The sequence below is a fragment of the Lynx canadensis genome, chromosome X (genome assembly GCF_007474595.2).
Source record: "Lynx canadensis isolate LIC74 chromosome X, mLynCan4.pri.v2, whole genome shotgun sequence".
In the NCBI taxonomy this organism is placed as follows: domain Eukaryota; kingdom Metazoa; phylum Chordata; class Mammalia; order Carnivora; family Felidae; genus Lynx; species Lynx canadensis.
In genome coordinates, this window is record NC_044321.2 from 4,078,466 (window position 1) to 4,097,220 (window position 18,755).

At 50.4% G+C, this 18,755-nt stretch overlaps 2 protein-coding genes across 5 annotated transcripts in view; one reads left to right on the forward strand and one right to left on the reverse strand.

The window, feature by feature from the left end:
• LOC115507884 (pseudouridine 5'-phosphatase) overlaps window positions 1–859 on the reverse strand; it is a 174,369-nt gene extending 173,510 nt beyond the window's left edge. For all 3 annotated transcript variants that reach the window (XR_004343253.1, XM_030306412.1, XM_030306413.1), the window contains exon 1: window positions 759–859. Coding sequence is in view for 2 of the 3 variants with exons in the window: in XM_030306412.1 (XP_030162272.1) it covers window positions 759–828 (70 nt within the window). In the remaining variant the exon portion in view is untranslated. The remainder of the gene's footprint in view (window positions 1–758) is intronic.
• The window catches only part of STS (steroid sulfatase), a 163,368-nt gene continuing 144,702 nt past the window's right edge, over window positions 90–18,755 (forward strand). Inside the window, exon 1 of one of the 2 annotated variants that reach the window (XM_030306408.2) lies at window positions 90–328. The gene's annotated coding sequence lies outside the window, so the exon portion shown is untranslated. Of the gene's footprint in view, window positions 329–688; window positions 790–18,755 lie in introns of those variants that run through there. The other variant, XM_030306410.1, reaches the window with a different exon arrangement.

The following is an 18,755-nucleotide window of genomic DNA, read 5'->3' on the forward strand; positions in this document are numbered from 1 at the left end:
AACTTTCAGGCCCTTGGGCTCAAAAGTACGGTGGGGTGGAGTTCTTGCACAGCCAAGCCCCTCCCCAAGTGATGCCGGAGCCGCAGGTCACTCCGGGCAGCCAGACCACTTAAGAGGACTCGTCCGCCTCCGCAGTCCGGGCATTTGAGGCTGGATAATGTGTCGTGGCGTGGGGCGCTCCGGTGCACCGCGGGAGCCCCAACAGCACGCCCGGCCTCTAGCCACCCCCCCCCCGATTCCAGCAACATCCCCCTCTACCTAGGTGCCCCCCAACGCCTCCAGACGTTCCGGTTTGAGGACCCCTGCCCCGTGGGATGCTACAAGCAAGGTGCGTGCACCTCGGCGCCCACGCCGACGGCCCCCGGGAGCAGGCCGGCAGGGACCCACCAGGCTGATGCGCACGTGGGGAAACTGAGGCAGGGCGGCGCTCCCGGCAAGCACAGCGGGAAGGACCCTTCACTCCCGCGCGGTGGTCTCCGAGCGCCGCCCCCACGCGCGCTGCCCCCCCCCCCGCACACGCACTCCGTCCCCACGCGCGGCGCGGCCACCGGAAGTAGTGCCCCGGGCGGCGTCGACACTGCAGCCCCGCGCGCGGCCGGCCCGACATGGCCCCGGCGCTCCCGCCGCCGCTGCCCGCCTGGGGGTCCCAGACTCGGCCCCGCCGCCGCCCTCGGGCCTGAAAGGCTGCGCCCCCCCTACTCCCACCGCCCGCGTCCTCCCCGGACAGCCCTCGCGGGTGGCGGCCGCAGGCTACCCACCAAGAAGGAGGCCGTCCATGTCAAAGAGCAGGTGGGTGACGGGCCGCGGCGGGGGCACGGAAGCCGCCATTGTGCCGGCGTCACGGCCAGGTAGGGGCGGAGAGAGGTGCGCGCGCCCGCCGCCCCGCGCCCGCGCGCCCCAGGCCTCCGCGCGAGCCCGGAGCCGCTCTGCGCACGCGCGCCCCGAGCCTCCGGGCCCTGAGCCGCTTCCGTGCACGCGCGCTCCGAGCCACCCCGCACGTCCCGAGCCGCACTGCGCACGCGCGCCTCTGGCGGTCTCTGGCGAGTCGTCGAGTGCGCGCTCCGAGCCGCGCACGCGCGCTTCCGTCTCTCCTCTGTGTCGCGCGCGCGCGCGCGTCTAAGAGGGTCACCCAGTCTCTGCCGAGGAGCCGGGATGCGGCACGGGCGGGCACGAGTTTGGCCGCATGCACCCCCGCAAACGGGGCAGCGCAGCGACGACCTGCCGGTGTGGGGGCAGATGCAGGACGAGATTGGAAAGGGTGGGAGGACGGAGGGAGAGCCTCGAAGGACGGTCCCTGGGGCAGTTGCGGGGAGGGCCGTAGAGGTGCTCAGGCGGGCATCACCGCGAGCCACCCGGTAAACGTGGAGCCAGATGGCCTGGTTATGCAGCCGTCCGAGCCCAGATTGGTCGTCCCGGGACCCTCGCAGATTTCCCCTTTCTGTTTCGCGCGCCAGCCGCCCCCATGGGCGCCTGGCGCATGCGCATGGCCAGCGGGTCTGTCCGGGCTGCCGTCCCCCTGGCTTCATCACCGACAGAGCATCCCCAGCTGGTGCGTCCTCCCAAAATCAGCCGAAAACGATCAGATAGGAAACGGAGGAAGCAAAATTAGGGATGTGCCTTGCCGCCTTCGCCTGCTCATGCTTCACCTGCCTTTGTGGCTCCGAGGTTTTTTGTTTTTTTGTTTTTTTTAAACCTTTTGCATTCTTTCTGAATGCAACCTGGAAATAATTTTTTTTTTCTTTTTGGCCACTCTCAAAGATACCTTTATGTGTCCGTTTCTGTTTAGTGTTGGTTGGCGTTGCATATGCATATTTAAGCATAAGGATGACCTCTTTAAGGAAGCCGAAGTTAGAAAGTTCCAGAGACTGTAAGACCTTAAGGATGTATTTCTGGTGAAGTTCCAGAAGTCCGGTGTGACTTGCGTGGATTGGGTAAGCGGAGCAAGATGATAGGCAAGGAGTCTCTGTGCCTCGCTTTCCTTGGGCATGAAAGATGGATGTTTAAGGAGACACGCGGGTCAAGCAATCCCTTAGTACTAGCAAATAGTATATATTCAGTTAATTCGTGTCTTTTAGAGCTGTTGCTGTGACAGTTTATGATTTCTTTTTGACAGAGAAGGCAATTTAGTTAGTGAGGGGACTGTGCTCAGCTGCTGTAACAAAGAGGCTGGGTGGCCTGAACAACACACATATGTTGCTTACAGTTCTGGAAGCCAGGGGTTGGAGAACAAACAGCCAACAGGGGTCAATGCCTTCGGAGACGTTGAGGACAGGATTGTTCCGGGCCTCTCCTTGGCTTGTACATGGCCTTCTTATGTCTTTATATCATCTCTCTGTGGGTCTGTTTCTGTGTCCAAATTTCCCCTTTGTGTGATGACTCCAGCTATAAGGGATTACCTATCCTAATGACCACGTTTTAATTTGATTATCTATGTAAAGACTCTACCTTCGAATAAGATGATCTTCTGAGCCTCCTAGGGGTTAGGACTCCAACATTATATGTGTAATATATAGACACACGTGTATACGTCACTGCAGTTGCAGAGGGACAGGGGGTCGTGTGGACTTCTCTCCACAGATGTAAAAATGTGATTCAAATAATTTTTTCTTTGAATTTTATATATCTCTTGGATATGACGGAAGATATCCCTTCATTTACAAAAACAAAAGAAAAAAAAAACCCAGAAACAAATCCCAAGAACCGTCGTGTTTGTGACAAGCTAGATTGGGGGGAAAAAAAAATGAAAACAGGTTCACACCTGAAGTGATTTCTATGCATGTAACTAAATGCACTTTGATGCTGCTTCTCCTAACAGTCAAAGATAGAAACAGAGCTTCTGGGGAGAGAGAGAGGATGAATTTCCTTTCACAAATTACAATTTATGTTTGCAAAATTGTGTTTTCCCCGTGGGATGATGTCTTACTTTTCCCGACAAGTTTAAAATGCGGCAGACGATCCAATCAACTGTAGTGTGGTGGCGTCCAAAACACATCCACAAGTGATCGTACAGATTGAAAATCAGGATCCTCTCCCACACAATGAACATGCATGCTAAAGCAAAAACGATAGATATGTCTCAGCTTATCTCAGCTTCCTCGTCTTGCTGTCTTGCTTTTTGTGTCCGTGTGTTTGCTGTGTGTTGTATCTGGAAAGGCGCTTGTTGTCCAAGTCCCATTTGGAAACCCACCGAGCCCTGCGGTTCACCCTGGGTGCCTCTCGTTTCCTTCCCCGGCTCCGACCCGGTCCCGGGGAGCCTGAGGCTGGTGGATGGTGCCCTTTCTGCAGGTTGCCTGTGCGGGGCCCTGCAGCAGCTGGCGGGGGGGCCAGGGCTGGGTCTCAAAGAGATGTGTGGAGGGAAGCCTTGCGGGACACTGGAGGTCCCTGTTGGCAGCACTAGCAAGCCTGTGGAGAGTTTGGAGAGCCCAAGGCGCCCTCTCCCACTGCAAGGTTCCTTGCACGGCTTAACATTCCTTTAGCTGGAGAACTGGCCTGGGAGTGGCTTCAGACATAACGATGGAGCAGGGAAGGGCATATATCAAAGTACGCGTATCTTTTCACATATGCGTGCACAAACATATACTTTTGTACTTTATTATATGTTGTGTGTGCTTTATAGTCTTTATGGATTGGTACGCATCTGTGCATCAAGTCTACTAAGTTATATGTAGTTTTTTGTATTCAGTAAGATCAAGCTGTAAACAGCACACGGTAATAAAAACCTAAGCACCCAAGACCTCCCGAGTGAGTCCTAAGGGTAGTGGACTGTCTCTGTCAGAGGCTTATAAATTCTTTGTGGACATTGCACATGGAAGACCCTTCCTAAGAGGATGCTAGTCTGTTCTGGCCGCTGTACCAAAGTGTCACAGACGGGGGTGCTTAGACAGCAGACATTTGTCCCTCACAGTTCCGGAGGCCCAAAACCAAGACCAGGATGCTGAAGGATTCGGTTCCTGCTGACAGCCTGCTTCTTGGTTCATAGGTGGCTGTTTTGTCTCTCTGTCCTCATGTGGGTGGGGGTGGGGGCTCTGGTGCCTATTCTTATAAGCTCAGTAATCCCATCATGGGGGGCTCCATCATGATGTCATCAAAAGCTGATTAATAATTATATTAATATGTCACACGTGTATGTTGTGAAGTCTAGACATTACTGCATGTGTTTTATACATGGTATATATTTAGTAAATTAAGAAAAATTATTTAATTTATTTTTGAGAGAGATAGAGCACGAGTGGGGGAGGAGCAGAGAGAGAGGGAGGCACAGAATCTGAAGCAGGCTCCAGGCTCTGAGCTGTCAGGACAGAGCCCGACGTGGGGCTCGAACTTGTGATCTGTCAGATCATGACCTGTGCCAAAGTCTGCCTCTTAAGTGACTGAGCCACCCAGGCGCCCCTATATTACTTTAGTAAATTAGCAGAACCCAAGAGGGGGTCCTGGGAACCTCGAATCTATACCAGCTCCGTCAGAGGCTCTGGTGACAACCTCTCCTTGCTAGGGCCATCTAATTTGATGGTAGCAGGAACAGCGTTGGAGACTTCCCTGTGACTTCCCCTGTGAGATCCGACGCTGACTCCAGGTATGTGTGTCAGCATTGGGTTTAACTGCAGGACACCCACCTGGTGTTAGATTTGTAGGAAAACCCACAAATAGGCATTGGTGTCAGAATCGTGCTCTCCAGTGTCTTCCCTCCAAGTACCACCCCACTGGAGATTCAGGCTTCATCCTATGAATTTTGGGGGGGGAGGAACCCCCAACATCCAGTCCATCGTAGAGTGTTACCATTTCCTTTGCCATCCAGTTATATTCAGGTCTGATAACTCACGCCCTTCGTTACTTGGCTGGGGACAGATGACTGAACGCGCTGGTTTACGGCTGTAACGATCACCTAGACATGCCTCCGAAGACTGGAAGGCAGCCCTGTGTAGACCTCCATACCACAGTGTGCACGCGGGTTTGTTTTCCCTCCGAGGTGGGCGTGAGCCAGATAACACAGCAAGAGAAGGCTCACGCATGTTCGAGGAGACTTTAAGGTGGCTTCCCGGGCCCTCGCGTGTGCAGAGAGATGCAGTGAAGTAAAGTGCAGGAACCGCTCGCCTGCCTGCATACCCCTGGTCCGGAATCGTCCCCCCACCCCCCGCCCTGTGCTCTGTTGATATTTGGGGCAGGGAAAGTTGACGTGGGCCGAATCATGATTTCCAAAAGTCACGGGGTGAAGTCCCAGCCCCCAGCACCTCAGAATGCGGCCGAATTCAGAGGCAGAACCACTCGCCTGCATACCTGGGCTTCTAGCCCGTGGTACTTCGTGATGGCAGACGTAGCAGATGGGCACAATCCTTCTGTGTGGTGGGGGCCGTCCTGTGCACCGTAGGCTTTTAACAGCATCCCTGGTCTCCTCCCAGTAGATTCCAGCAACACCTCCCAGTACTTGTGTCTGTCCGTCTGTGTCTGTCTGTCTACCTATCCATGAAGCCGTCCCTCCAGCCGCACATCGATCCACGCATGCACACACACGTATGCGCGCACACAGCCTGGCGTCCCGTTCTGGAGTCCAGCCGCGTAGGGAAGCAGGAGGGCAGGTTCCGATGTTCAGAAGTTCTGGCCCGTACGTGCAGTACCTTTCAGCCTAGGTAGACTCCCGTCGACTCCAGGAACTCACGACCCCGTGGGAAGAGCTCGCTGACCGGGATTCGAGAGGGAGAACGCGGAGAACCCGCTCCCTGTACCGCTAAGAAATCTCACGAGTTCATTCTTAAAACAAAAACATGTGGCTGGCCTGGGAGTAGGGAACTGGGGGCCCCTCGCGGGGGAGGCCTTGGGTTTGCTTCTCTCCCTGCTCCCCTAGTTTCTGCATAAGCCAGGCAGCCCTGGACTGAGGCTGGAGCTCCGTGAATGGCTGACCTAGCCGCTCATGGCGTCTTTCCTCTGGGATGTGGTTGGTTGGTTTGTGGAGAGGGCCGTGACTGTTGACCTTCTTGGCCCTCAGAGTACAGTCTCAAGGACTCACCTCCGCGAGAGAAGCCAAGCTTCCTCCCGGCACCGGAAGACAACTGAGGTGGCCCACGGCACAGCAGTGTCAGCCTCACGTGGGGTCTGGCCACAAATACAGAACCGGAGGCCCCACCCAGACCTACTGAATCAGCCGAGTGGCCGAGGCCACTGACCCCCACCTGGGGTATGCCGGGCACTGCACTGTGGTATGGGAGCTCCACCTGGTATGAGGATCTCTGCTGGCGATTATTTTTATGTGAAAGTGTAGGAAACATTGCCAGACCTTGTTAGGGTCTATTATCTGCGTGGACACTAGTGGGTGATCCCCACGGTGGGTGGTCACATATCCCAGTCAGCTTTCCCAGTGTCTTGGGAGACGACAAGTGGGTGGGATCCGTGCCTTCGACTTATTTTACTTGAATTCAGGTTAATGCGATGTGTGTTTTAGGGTTAAATGTATTTACAGGTTATTTATTTCATTTATTTATTTATTTTTTTCAACGTTTATTTATTTTTGGGACAGAGAGAGACAGAGCATGAACGGGGGAGGGGCAGAGAGAGAGGGAGACACAGAATCGGAAACAGGCTCCAGGCTCTGAGCCATCAGCCCAGAGCCCGACGCGGGGCTCGAACTCACGGACCGCGAGATCGTGACCTGGCTGAAGTCGGACGCTCAACCGACTGCGCCACCCAGGCGCCCCTAAGACTTTGTTTTAATGTGTATTTGTTTTTGAGGGAAACAGAGAGCAAGCACGAGCAGGGGAGGGGCAGAGAGAGAGGGAGAGCGAGACACAGAATCGGAAACAGGCTCCAGGCTCTGAGCCGTCAGCCCAGAGCCCCACGCGGGGCTCGAACTCATGCGAGATCACGCGAGATCTCGCGAGATCATGACCTGAGCCGAAGTCGGACGCTCAACCGACTGAGCCACCCCGGCGCCCCTAAGACTTTGTTTTAATGTGTATTTGTTTTTGAGGGAAACAGAGAGCAAGCACGAGCAGGGGAGGGGCAGAGAGAGAGGGAGAGCGAGACACAGAATCGGAAACAGGCTCCAGGCTCCGAGCCGTCAGCCCAGAGCCCGACGCGGGGCTCGAACTCCCGGACCGCGAGATCGTGACCTGGCTGAAGTCGGACGCTCAACCGACTGTGCCACCCAGGCGCCCCTATTTCATTTATTTAAATGTTTGTTTACCTTGAGAGACAGAGCATGCAGATGAGCAGGGGAGGGGCACAGAGAGACCAGGAGAATTGCAAGCAGGCTCTGCATTGTCAGCACAGAGCCCAACGTGGGGCTTGACCCCGTGAACCACAAGATCATGACCTGAGCCGAAATCAAGACTTGGATTCTTAACTGACTGAGCCCCCAAGGCGCCCCTATTTATTTCACTTTTATTTTTTTATTTTTTTTTATTTTTTTATTTTTTTTAATTTTTTTTTTCCAACGTTTTTTTTTTTTATTTACTGTTGGGACAGAGAGAGACAGAGCATGAACGGGGGAGGGGCAGAGAGAGGGAGACACAGAATCGGAAACAGGCTCCAGGCTCCGAGCCATCAGCCCAGAGCCCGATGCGGGGCTCGAACTCACAGACCGCGAGATCGTGACCTGGCTGAAGTCGGACGCTTAACCGACTGCGCCACCCAGGCGCCCCTTATTTCACTTTTAAACCGACCCTCACAAAATGGAAAAAGGGCTTAAAGAAACTTCTATCAGGGAAGTAAAATGCCAGTCCATGTTAATGACAAGGAAACGTAACTTCCAGCATGAACTTCAGAGCACTCACGAATGCGAAAAAACACACATCGCATTGGTACGTAAGTAGATGTCACTCATCTAAAATTGTATGTATACGGGGCGCCTGGGTGGCTCAGTCCGTTCAGCATCTGACTTCGGCTCAGGTCATGATCTCATGGTTCGTGCATTCGAGCCTCACGTCAGGCTCCGTGCTGACAGCTCAGAGCCTGGAGCCTGCTTCAGATTTTGTGTCTTCCTCTCTCTCTGCCCCTCTCCCGCTTGCTCTGTCTCTCTCAAAAATAAATAAAAACATTAAAAAAATAAAATAAGATAAAATTGTATCTTACAGAGAGGATGAATGCTCAAACCTTGGGGAGATTGAAGTGTGTGGTCAAACCCTAGCCTGTTTTTCTCTCTGCCTGGGTGACTGGACATGACCATGGACATCTGAGGGAGGGGCCTGAGGTTCATTGTGCCCCCCTGGTAGGAGCCTCGTTCACCACTGGGATCCATGGCACTACACAAGGTCTCCTGCCCTCCCCCTCTCCCTCTTACCTTCCATCTCTTGTTTTGTTTTGTTGAGAGAGAGTGCGTGCACACAGATGCACCACACGCACAGTTGCACAAGTGGGGGAGGGTCGGGGAGTTAGAGGGACAGAGGATCCCAAGCAGGCTCTGTGCTGACGGCAGACCGCCCCATATGGGGCTCGAACTCATGAATGCTGAGATTGTGCCCTGAGCTGAATTCAGATGCTTCACAAACTGAGCCCCCCCAGGCTCCCCTCATTTTAAATTCTCTCCCTCTTGATTTTTGCCTCTGACTTAATTCTCTGGCAGGGGGCCCTCCCTCCAGGACAGGTTAGGGGTAGGTGTGCCCATGGTGGATGTGCCTGATGATGCTAGAGCAGACACCATTAATTCATTTATGTACAGGAATGATTAACCGCTTTCCCAGCGAGGTTGTTGAGATGGTTTACAAAGTAGCGAGCATGTCCCAGTCGCTGGGGAGGCCTGGTGGCTTTTACCACACATGTTATGAAACAGCAAGCCAATTTTAACCGCGAACACCCAGTCTTTCTTTAATGTGCACCCTGAGCACCTGTCTTGTGTAAACATCGCTGAACACTGAGTGGGGCCCCATGCATCTTGTATAAACTGCCACAGAGGATCAAAGCGTTCCCGACCAGCCAGCAGTGTTATCAGAGGAGCTGGATGCAAGGTGTGTGCTCTCGCAGGTGAGGCTGAGGACAGAGTCTGTCCTTGGGGAGGAGAGTCAGCACGGGGGGGCCCCGGGCACCCCTCCTGTGATCTGGGGGGAAGAGACAGAAGGAAGCAAGATGCCAGCATCACCAGGCGGCTCAGTCAGTTAAGTGTCAGGTCAGACTCTTTGCTTTGGCTCAGGTCGTGATTGTCAGGTTCCGTGGGTTCAAGCCTCGCATCTGTCTCTGCGCTGGCAGCTCGGAGCCTGCTTGGGATTCTCTGTCTCCTCTCTCTGCCCCTCCTCCACTTGCACTGTTTCTCTCTCAAAATAAATGGATAAACTTAAAAAAAAGATAATCTTTTAAGAAAAGTAAACAAGAAGAAACACTGTATATATATATATATTTTTTTCTTCCCTTGTGCAGTTTATTTTTTTAAATTTTTTTTAACGTTTATTTATTTTTGAGACAGAGAGAGACACAGCATGAACGGTGGGAGGGTCAGAGAGAGAGGGAGACACAGAATCTGAAACAGGCTCCAGGCTCTGAGCGGTCAGCACAGAGCCCGACGCGGGGCTCGAACTCACGGACCGCGAGATCGTGACCTGAGCCGAAGTCGGACGCTTAACCGACTGAGTCACCCAGGCGCCCCTTCCCTTGTGCAGTTTAGATACAAATCCACAAGGGCAGTGTTGGGGAGGAAGAATTTTACTCTGCCCTTCGTAGATTCTTCCAGCTGGTGTGAGAGTTAAATTGACATGAGACATATTAACAGGAGAAAATCAAATTTAATTTCGTAGGTACAGGAACACCACGTATGTGAGGGGTTCCAGGTCAGAAAGGTAAAACGAGGTATCTATGCCATCCTGAGCTAAGGAGTGGGATGGTGTCCTCAAAGGAGAAGGCAAATCATGGGGCAGTAAGAACATGTTCAGTAATTAGATGTTTGCCCTGCCACACAGATGGGCACTCAGATAAAATTCATCTCTGGTAATAACTCTCATTCTGAGAAAGAGCCCTAGTTTAGATCCTTGTAGGTAGTTATGGGAGGGGTGAAAGCTGCTCTTGAGCCTGCGAGGTCTTGTCTGTCTCCAGCTCTAAACAGTCCCTGTGCCAAGCTGACCCACTCTGGGGAGGCTTGCTCGGAACCCCTTCAGCAGCATCAGCAGTGCCTGACTGTGACCTTAGTAAAGTAGCAGCTCTTACCCTAGTCAGCCCCAGAGAAGCAGGTGTCCCCCTTTGCCAGGCTCCACCCTGCTCCTGGGCAAACTGCAGTGAAGCAGATGGCAGGTGGGAGCAGACAGGAGCCTGGAGGCGCCTGGGTGGCTCGGTTGGTTGAGCGTCTGACTTCGGCTCAGGTCATGATCTCACGGTTCGGTTCATGAGTTCAAGCCGTGCACGGAGCTCTCTGCTGTCAACACGAAGCCTACTTCGGGTCTTCTGTCCCTGTCTCTCTGCCCCTACCCTGCTCGTACTCGCTCGCTCTCAAAAATAAACATTAAATTTTTTTTTTTTTTTTTTAAAGAAGACAGGAGCCTGGAATGGGCATGTGCCAAACCATCCTTGCTAAATCTGTCAGTCACATGTTGTCTAGAAGGACTGTTCCTGGGGTCAGTGGTGTTCTTTTCACTTTTTTTTTTTTTTAACACAGTATTTCCCAAACACGTCACACACACACTGTTGAAAAAGGAAGTAATACGTGTTAACTTCCATTAGGTTGGGTCCATCCCAGCACACTTTTAGAAATGCCAGGCTGCTGTTATGATTACAGTCCAGGAAGACTCCAAAATCCTAACCACAGCTGTCCTGAAGCAATCTTTTAGTATGAGTTTGGGATCTGAGCACGTCAATGGGACACCCAACACGTTGAGATAGCAGAATAAATCTACATAGTAAAACTGTACAGAATGAGAATCTTAAGTACCTCCCAGAGTGAAGATTCTAACAATCTTAAGAGCAGTGGGATGTGTGTGTCTACATACAGACACACGCATTTATGGTACGTACATAAATAATCTAGTTGTGTGTGTGTGAGTTTTTTTAAAAGTAATCTCTGTGCCCAGCATGGGGCTTGAACTCATGGCCCCAAGATGAAGAGTTGCACGCTCTCCTGACTGAGCCAGCCAGTTGTGTGTGTGTGTGTGTGTGTGTGTGTGTGTGTGTGTGTGTGTTTTATTTTGAGACAGAGACAGAGAGCGAGCAGGGGAGGAGCAGAGAGAGAGAGAGAGAGAGAGAGAGAGAGAGAGAGAGAGAGATTGATTCCCAAGCAGCATCCATGCTGTCAGCTTAGAGCCCAATGCGGGGCTGGGATTCACAAACCATGAGATCATGACCTGAGCCGAAACCAAGAGTCAGACGTTTAACCAGGTGAGCCATCCAGACGCCCCTTAAGAAACTGGAGGAAAGATGTATATAATTTAAATATGTTTAGCTTACATATACGCAGACGCGTATAAGTAATATATGCATTGATGGTTTTTAGAAACTGATGAATAAAATTCATTACATAGCATTTCAACAGACTTGATTTACACATACACATGCATTGAGTATGTAAATAGATATGTGTGTGGCTTTCAGAAACTTAAGAGGAAAGTTTTTTTGTATATAATGTGTATGTATGTATACGTAAAATAGCACAGACTTGAGAGTGGTATAATATTTTACAATATTTTGTTCTTTTGTGGCCACACTTCAAATGAATATGTATGTCGGCTGCCACTGTATTTAACATGTAAGGAGTAACACTTAAAAAGAATGTACTTACGGGGCGCCTGGGTGGCGCAGTCGGTTAAGCGTCCGACTTCAGCCAGGTCACGATCTCGCGGTCCGTGAGTTCAAGCCCCGCGTCAGGCTCTGGGCTGATGGCTCAGAGCCTGGAGCCTGTTTCCGATTGTGTCTCCCTCTCTCTCTGCCCCTCCCCCGTTCATGCTCTGTCTCTCTCTGTCCCAAAAATAAATAAACGTTGAAAAAAAAATTTTTCAAAAAAAGAATGTATTTCTGGGGTGCCTGGGTGGCTCAGTCAGTTAAGCATCCGACTTTGGCTCAGGTCATGATCTCATGGTTCGTGAGTTCGAGCCCCACATCGGGCTCTGTGCTGACAGCTGGGAGCCTGGAGCCTGCTTCGGATTCTGTGTCGCCCTCTCTCTCTGCCCCTCCCCCATTTGCTGTCTCCATCCCTCAAACAATGAATAAACGTTCAAAAAAAAAAAAACATTTAAAAGGATGTATTTCAGCTCTGTTTCTCAGGGCCATTTCCACTACTCTGCATGAACCTTAGAGGCAATCAGTTCCTGTGAGTCCTTCCTCCTGGAGTAGACCACAGTGCCATTTTAGGGAAGGTGACATCCCGGACTTAGTTTGGGGTTTAATGATAAAGCTTCAAACCCCGGAATGCGTTCTGTCAAAGAGAAGGTCACGATTACTGCACAGGGCTAGTGAACACTGAGAAGTACATGGTAAGGGGAGACCATAAGTTACCAAAAGCGCCTCCTGGAAACAACCCAGAAATTCCCGCCTTCCTCCGTTGTTCAGCCCCTGTCCATGTTACACATTCTGTAGGGGGCTTTCCTACGTGATTTTTGTGATGCCCGGTAACGTTCATGGTAATCACAAGGAGGGTCTCAAGATGAGGGGTGGTTTAGCGTTTCTGGGCTTTTTGCAGGTGGTCGGGGTGCCTTGCTGGAGAATAGCTGAGCTCACCCCGAATGAACGCAGAGCTAAACGTGCTGAACGCTATGTCACCATAGATAATACAATAGGAAAACTGAACGGTGGATTCGGGGGCCCCAACGCCTCTCCTCCCCATATGGCTAAGAGGAGAACCCTTCCGTGAGCACCATGTTGCCTGTCCCAGTGGCCCGATTTGCATGGAGATGCTTCTTCCTTGATTCAGGGCCCTCATGACTGAGCTTTGGTCTTTATGCTCAGTCCTGGAGAATGAGTCTTGGCTTGCTGATGCCTGAATGACTGCATCGTGCCCTAGTTCTGTGGGAGTCGAGAATTTTCCAGCAATGGTCTCTCCACTGGGCTGTTCCTCTCTGGAGAGCCGAGTGAGACGGCATACCCAGTTTTGGCTGAGGGTTCCTCTGTGATGCCTCTGATGGGCACACCAGTCAGAGCTGGGCCGTTGCCCCTAGTCGGTAACTTTGCCTGGAACATATTCTTCCTGCTGTGCGGAAGAGAGGGCTGGTGCTCAGAGAGGCTGAGTGTTTTCCTGAGGTCACACAGCTATCCGGTGCCAGAGTCAGAACTGAATTCATATCCCCTCATTCTGAGGGGATATTTATTGTAGTGCTGTACTACGTTGAGAGCATCGGTCGAGGGGCAAAGAAGTAAAGTGTCAGGGGAATCTTCGATGGAGGTAGCCATAGTCGGGCCCTGTGGGATCTGGGCCCTGTAGCAGGGAAGGAGAAAGACACGTGAGAGGTTTGCAGATGGCTTGCTCTTTGGGACTTCTGCTTGGGAGGACCTCTTTCGAGGAGGACGAGGAGGGGGCTCCTATAGAAGCAGGCACCACTACCCCTGTCTCAGGAGTTGTGGATGGACAGGAATCGACTGGGTGGCTCCCAATAACCAGTGAAGATGCCCTTCAGAGGGAGGGTCCATCTCCAGTCTGCCACCTGCAGCGTGTCTCAAATAGGACCCTTGAGAAGGGACCTTTCTGTCCCTGTGGCCCCACCTTGCCCTGCACACTCCAAGCCACGGGACTGTGGCAGCAGCTGGGGCGGGGGGCTGGGTCATAAATGAGAAAGCCAGCAGCCACCCTCCAGGACCACCAAGACCATGCTTTTGCTGGGGGGGGGAGGGGACTCATGTGGGAATTAAACCTGTAGAGTTTCAGCATTGCCCTAGACATTTCTTGGTGAGCTTTAAAGCATTCAGCGATTGGAAGCATCCCGGGGTGTGCTGGAGTTTTGACCACTAGCTCATATGAAACCTCTATCCCATGTGCAAGTTTTATGGAGTCCCCAGGAGACCAGACATCACCCCGTGACGGTATGTGGGTCATGCTTATTCACAATAAGATATTGTTTCAGATTTCGGTGCGGTATCATCTTGGGTTACCGTTAAGAATGGCAACTATGTTAGCACCTGCTGCATTATGTATTAATTCAGTGGGTGCCTACCAGGAGCCAGAGGCACACAAAATAATTACAAATGGGCAATGTTTTATTTATAGAGGTGGGATAATGAGCACAACTACTCAGAGTTCGGCTTTGCCTTTTTTCTTCTTGTACACAAAACACGATGAATGATGTGAGGGGAGAAGGCAATCCTGGCAGCTGTTTTTCCTGAGGTTTGGTTTCCCCCAAGATATGGGAGATGAGAGTCCCTGCCCCTTTCATCAGTGTTGAGGGCACACCTACCTGCTCGCCACCCATGAAGCCTGCCGCCGTCCTTGCTCAGCGCCCGAGCCTTGGTGTTGGCGACGGGCATGAATTCCTCGGGGCCCCGTGTGCCGTGTAGGCGGCTGGAACTCCCCTAACAGACAGGCTTGGAGGGCCTGTGTGCATCAGGATGTGCACAGAGCATTCAAAACATCACCGTCGCCTGCGTCCCCAGGTCTTACTGCTGGAAGAACACGTCGGCACTTGTCCGCCCCCCTCCCGTAGCTCAGTTTCCTTGTCCCGCACTGACACATGAGGAATGCTGGCTGAACGTCCGGGGTTTCATTCCCCCCCCCCCCCACCTGCCAGCCGGTCAGTAAAGGTTGCAGGGAAGCATTCAGACCCGATACGCGTTCTGAACGAAGTGATACCTAGCACGTGAATACTCAGCTGGGGTCAGGAAGGGCAGTCTCCCTCTGATTTATACGTGAAACATGCGGGGTGGGAGGGAAGACAAGTGGAGAGATACGTGCAGTTAAATAACTTTTCTATGATCGATTCGCCAATCACCCCGCGATGACTGTCTGGCCGTACCTGGGCTGTCCCGTGATTATTCACAGCCTGGGAGCTCTGGGCTGGGTCCTGTCCAGCATGGCTCCTTCAAAAGCTGTGTGAGGTTCTTGGACGGAAGGTACAGTGTCAGAGTCTCCTGGTGAGAGAGCACCCTGTGGAGAAGCCTCGGAAGAACCGGTGAGTTGGATTGCTTTTTGGTTTTGGTTTTGTTTTGGTTTGGATCTTCTGTGGGAATCATGAAAGTTGGTACACTCCTACCTGCTGTGTTACAGTTTTTAAAAAACCTGTAGGACCGCCTGGGAGGCTCAGTCAGTTAAGCGTCTGACTCTTGATTTCGGCTCAGGTCACGGTCTTGAGGTTCATGAGGTCGAGACCCTCATTGGACTCCATGTTTACAGTGCGGAGCCTGCTTGCTATTCTCTGTCTCCTTCTCTCTCTGCTCCTCCCCACTCCTCTCTCTCTCTCCCTCTCTGCCCCTCTTCCACTCACACCCACTCCCCCATCACAAAATAAAATTAAAAAAAAAAAAAAAACCTGTAGAACCACCTACAAGAATTCATCTGTTTTCATTTTCATCTGCCCTGAAACAGGGAGGTCTTGAGGGAGAAGAAACTGATTGCCAAATAGTCTTTCATTCTTTCTGGATTAAAGTGGTGGTTTGAAAACACACGCTTGATCAAAAGGATAATGGAGAGCCCAGAGGCAAGAAACCCAAGAGGAAGTGAGCAAATAAAGAGGTGCATTTTGTGCTGTGCTTAAGTCAGAAGAGAAATTGAATTAACCTTGTATATCAAAATATTAGGACCCGTACTTCTGGGTTAGATAGAATGCGTGTAAATACGATGTGTGTGCCATGAAGCACATGCCGTGAAATATTGGTATTCGTGTAAACTTGTAACTCATTGCTTTCCTAAAGAGTAAATTTGAGGCATAATCAAGAGCGGTTCTGCTCTTGTTTTAAGTTTTTTTTTAAATTTTGACATATTTATCTTTCATTTTAAGTGTACGGATACAAAATAATCTCTCATGAGCCCCTTGCATTGGTGTTTGGGGGAAAAAAAAAAAGGCAGAACACAGCTGATCCCAATTAGTAGATCCACTGCTTAACAGGCTGCATTGGTCTTGCTTTGGGTGGGGGCTTCATTACCCCAGTGTTGGACATTATGTCCAGCTGTGTAGACTGTCTTTGCAAAGGAGGAGGGTTAAGCAACGAATGGCATGTGGCTGAGAAATCGACCACTCTTTATTCTGAAGATTGGTATCAGTTACGGGAGATAAGCATCCGGAACAACGTGACCTTTGCAATGCCTGCCACACGTAATCTACCCATCGTGGGTCAACAAAAATGCGTGATTTCCTTTTTTTCCCCAAAGAGGGGTGCTAGGACTTGCACGTAATGTCTTTCGGATAAACCTTCCATGCCGTTCTCTGAGTGAATGATCCTAGTTAATTACGACGTTCACTACTTGCTTACTTCTTATGCAGGTAGCCACATTTGTCACATATGCGTTGATTTCATCCTCTACGTTAACCCTTGCAGGTTGAATTTGAGGGCCGATGAGAAGACTTGTCACTGGAGATGACGTCACTAAAAATGGTGAAATGCTTGTCAAAAGATTATTCCATTCTACAGTTATTTACGATAGGCACTTTTTGTCTCTACAAATGCATGATAGCACCTGACAGACTATCCCTATGAATTGGTGTCTACAGAGACACTAATATTTACCAAGTGAGAAATTGCCCCATTTTCATTTATACTGAGATTAAAACATAATGACGGATGATACCAGGATCCAGAAATGTGAATGCTTTCAGTGCATTAAAAACAAAAACCAAAAAAAACCGCTCCTGTTTGCATTTAAAACTAAAGAATAAATGTCAGGCATTGCTTAAAAGGCTCATTGAAATATGGGGCACCTGGGTGGCTCTGTTGGTTGGGTGTCCGACTTCAGCTCAGGTCATGATCTCATGATTTGTGGGTTCGAGCCCCGCGTCGGGCTCTGTGCTGACCGCTCGGAGCCTGAAACCTGCTTCCGATTCTGTGTCTCCCTGTCTCTCTGCCCCTCCTCAGCTCACACTCTGTCTCTTTCAAAAATAAATAAATGCTAAAAAATATATATATATTAAAAAAAAAAAAGGCTGATTGAAATAAACATTAAAAGTTTCTGGGAAAAACTCTAAAAACTCTTCTCCAGAGCACTCTGTATCTCTATTGTTTTGTTTGTATCTTGTCCTCTCATTAAAATTCCTACCTTGTTTGGAAATTAACCCTGTAAAACTTGGCCACTGAGTCAACAATCCCTTACCTAGCACCCTTGGGATTCAGGTAATGAAATATGTTGCAATCGTGAAACCCAAGTCCAGTCTTACCTGGAGGGTTGTCCACGTGGGAAAACACTCTGTGTAAATACTGCGGGTGCCAGTGTCAATAATAATTAAGTGCTTATTACGAGGAGGAAGTGCAGGCCAGAGAGTCACTTTGGGCTCAGTGTAGCGCCTTCGACTTTCCACTCTGGCAGAAAGCATGGAGGTGAGGCAGAGGGGGTCCAGGGTCCTGTGTTCCTCTTAGTGGCTCCAGGACTGGGGGATGTCTCGTCCAGAGACAGACGCAGGACTGGGATGTCCCCTTTTGCAAGTAATGTGTCCACCCCGGGGTTTCTCGGTTGCAGCCCTGGAAGGTTCATTGCCGTAGGGACTGACCTGTCTTTGCAGGATGTTTACTCTCTACCCATCAGCATTCTGTTCAGCGTGGACAGGTTTTCTCAGCGCCTGGTGTCTTGACTCCTTTCCAAGTGCCCCTGCCACCTTACAGATACACACCTCTTTGTCCATAACCAACAAGAACAAAGACAAAAGGATGGGAAGCCAGGCTCTTGGGGAAACTTATTTTTGGCAGTTCTGCACCAGTGGACACAGAACCAATGTAAAGTTGAACAGTTTTTATCCCATGGAATGCTGCAAGACTGTTCATATGTGTGTCTGCAGGTTGCCGTCCAGAACTTCGGTCAGGCTGTGTTACGTAACACACGATATACTCACCATCATGCTGTCTTGTGTGTGTATGTGCATTATGTATTGTACTAATCACTTTGCAATATGTATGCATAACCAGTCATTATGTTGTACACCTTAGACTTAGATATGGTATGGCAATTATAGCTCAGTAAACCTAGAATATGTCTTTAACAATCAAAACTGGAATACAGATGTCTGTATGTGCCAAAGTTTTACTGAGATACAACTGACATACAACATCTTGGGAGTTTAAGCTGGACGATGTGGTGATTTGTTATTCGACATATCAAATATATTTCCAATGTGATAGTTAAAAAAAAATATTTTTTAGCATTTGTTTATTTTTGAGAGACTGAGTGTGAGTGGGGGAGGCACTGAGAGAGAGAGGGAGACACAGAATCGGAAGCAGGCTCCAGGCTCTGAGCTGTCAGCACGGAGCCCGACGCGGGGCTTGAACTCACGAACCGTGAGATCGTGACCCGAGCTGAAGTCAGACGCTTAACTGACTGAGCCACCCAGGCACCCCCCAATGTGGTATTTTATATGTCAAATATATATCCAGTGTGATGTTTGATATATCAAACATATGTCGACATATCATATACTTGATATTTTATATATTGCAAAGTGATCAGTGCAATAAGTTTTGTTAACATCCGTCACCTCACACAGTTGCAGATTTTTCTTTCTTCCCATTATGAAGTGGTATCATACAACGAGTGTTCTAGAAAAAACAGCAGTGTCCGTTATGAGGGTCAGAGATGGTCCTGGGGACAGCTTAACTTGGAAGCAGTCTGCATACTTTCAATAATTTGTTTTGATTTTTTAAAAAATTACCTTCTAAAACCCCCCCAAAAAAAATTTGAATTCTGAAATACTAACTTGGCCCCAAAGCTTGTGTTTCGAGACCGTATACCTGTG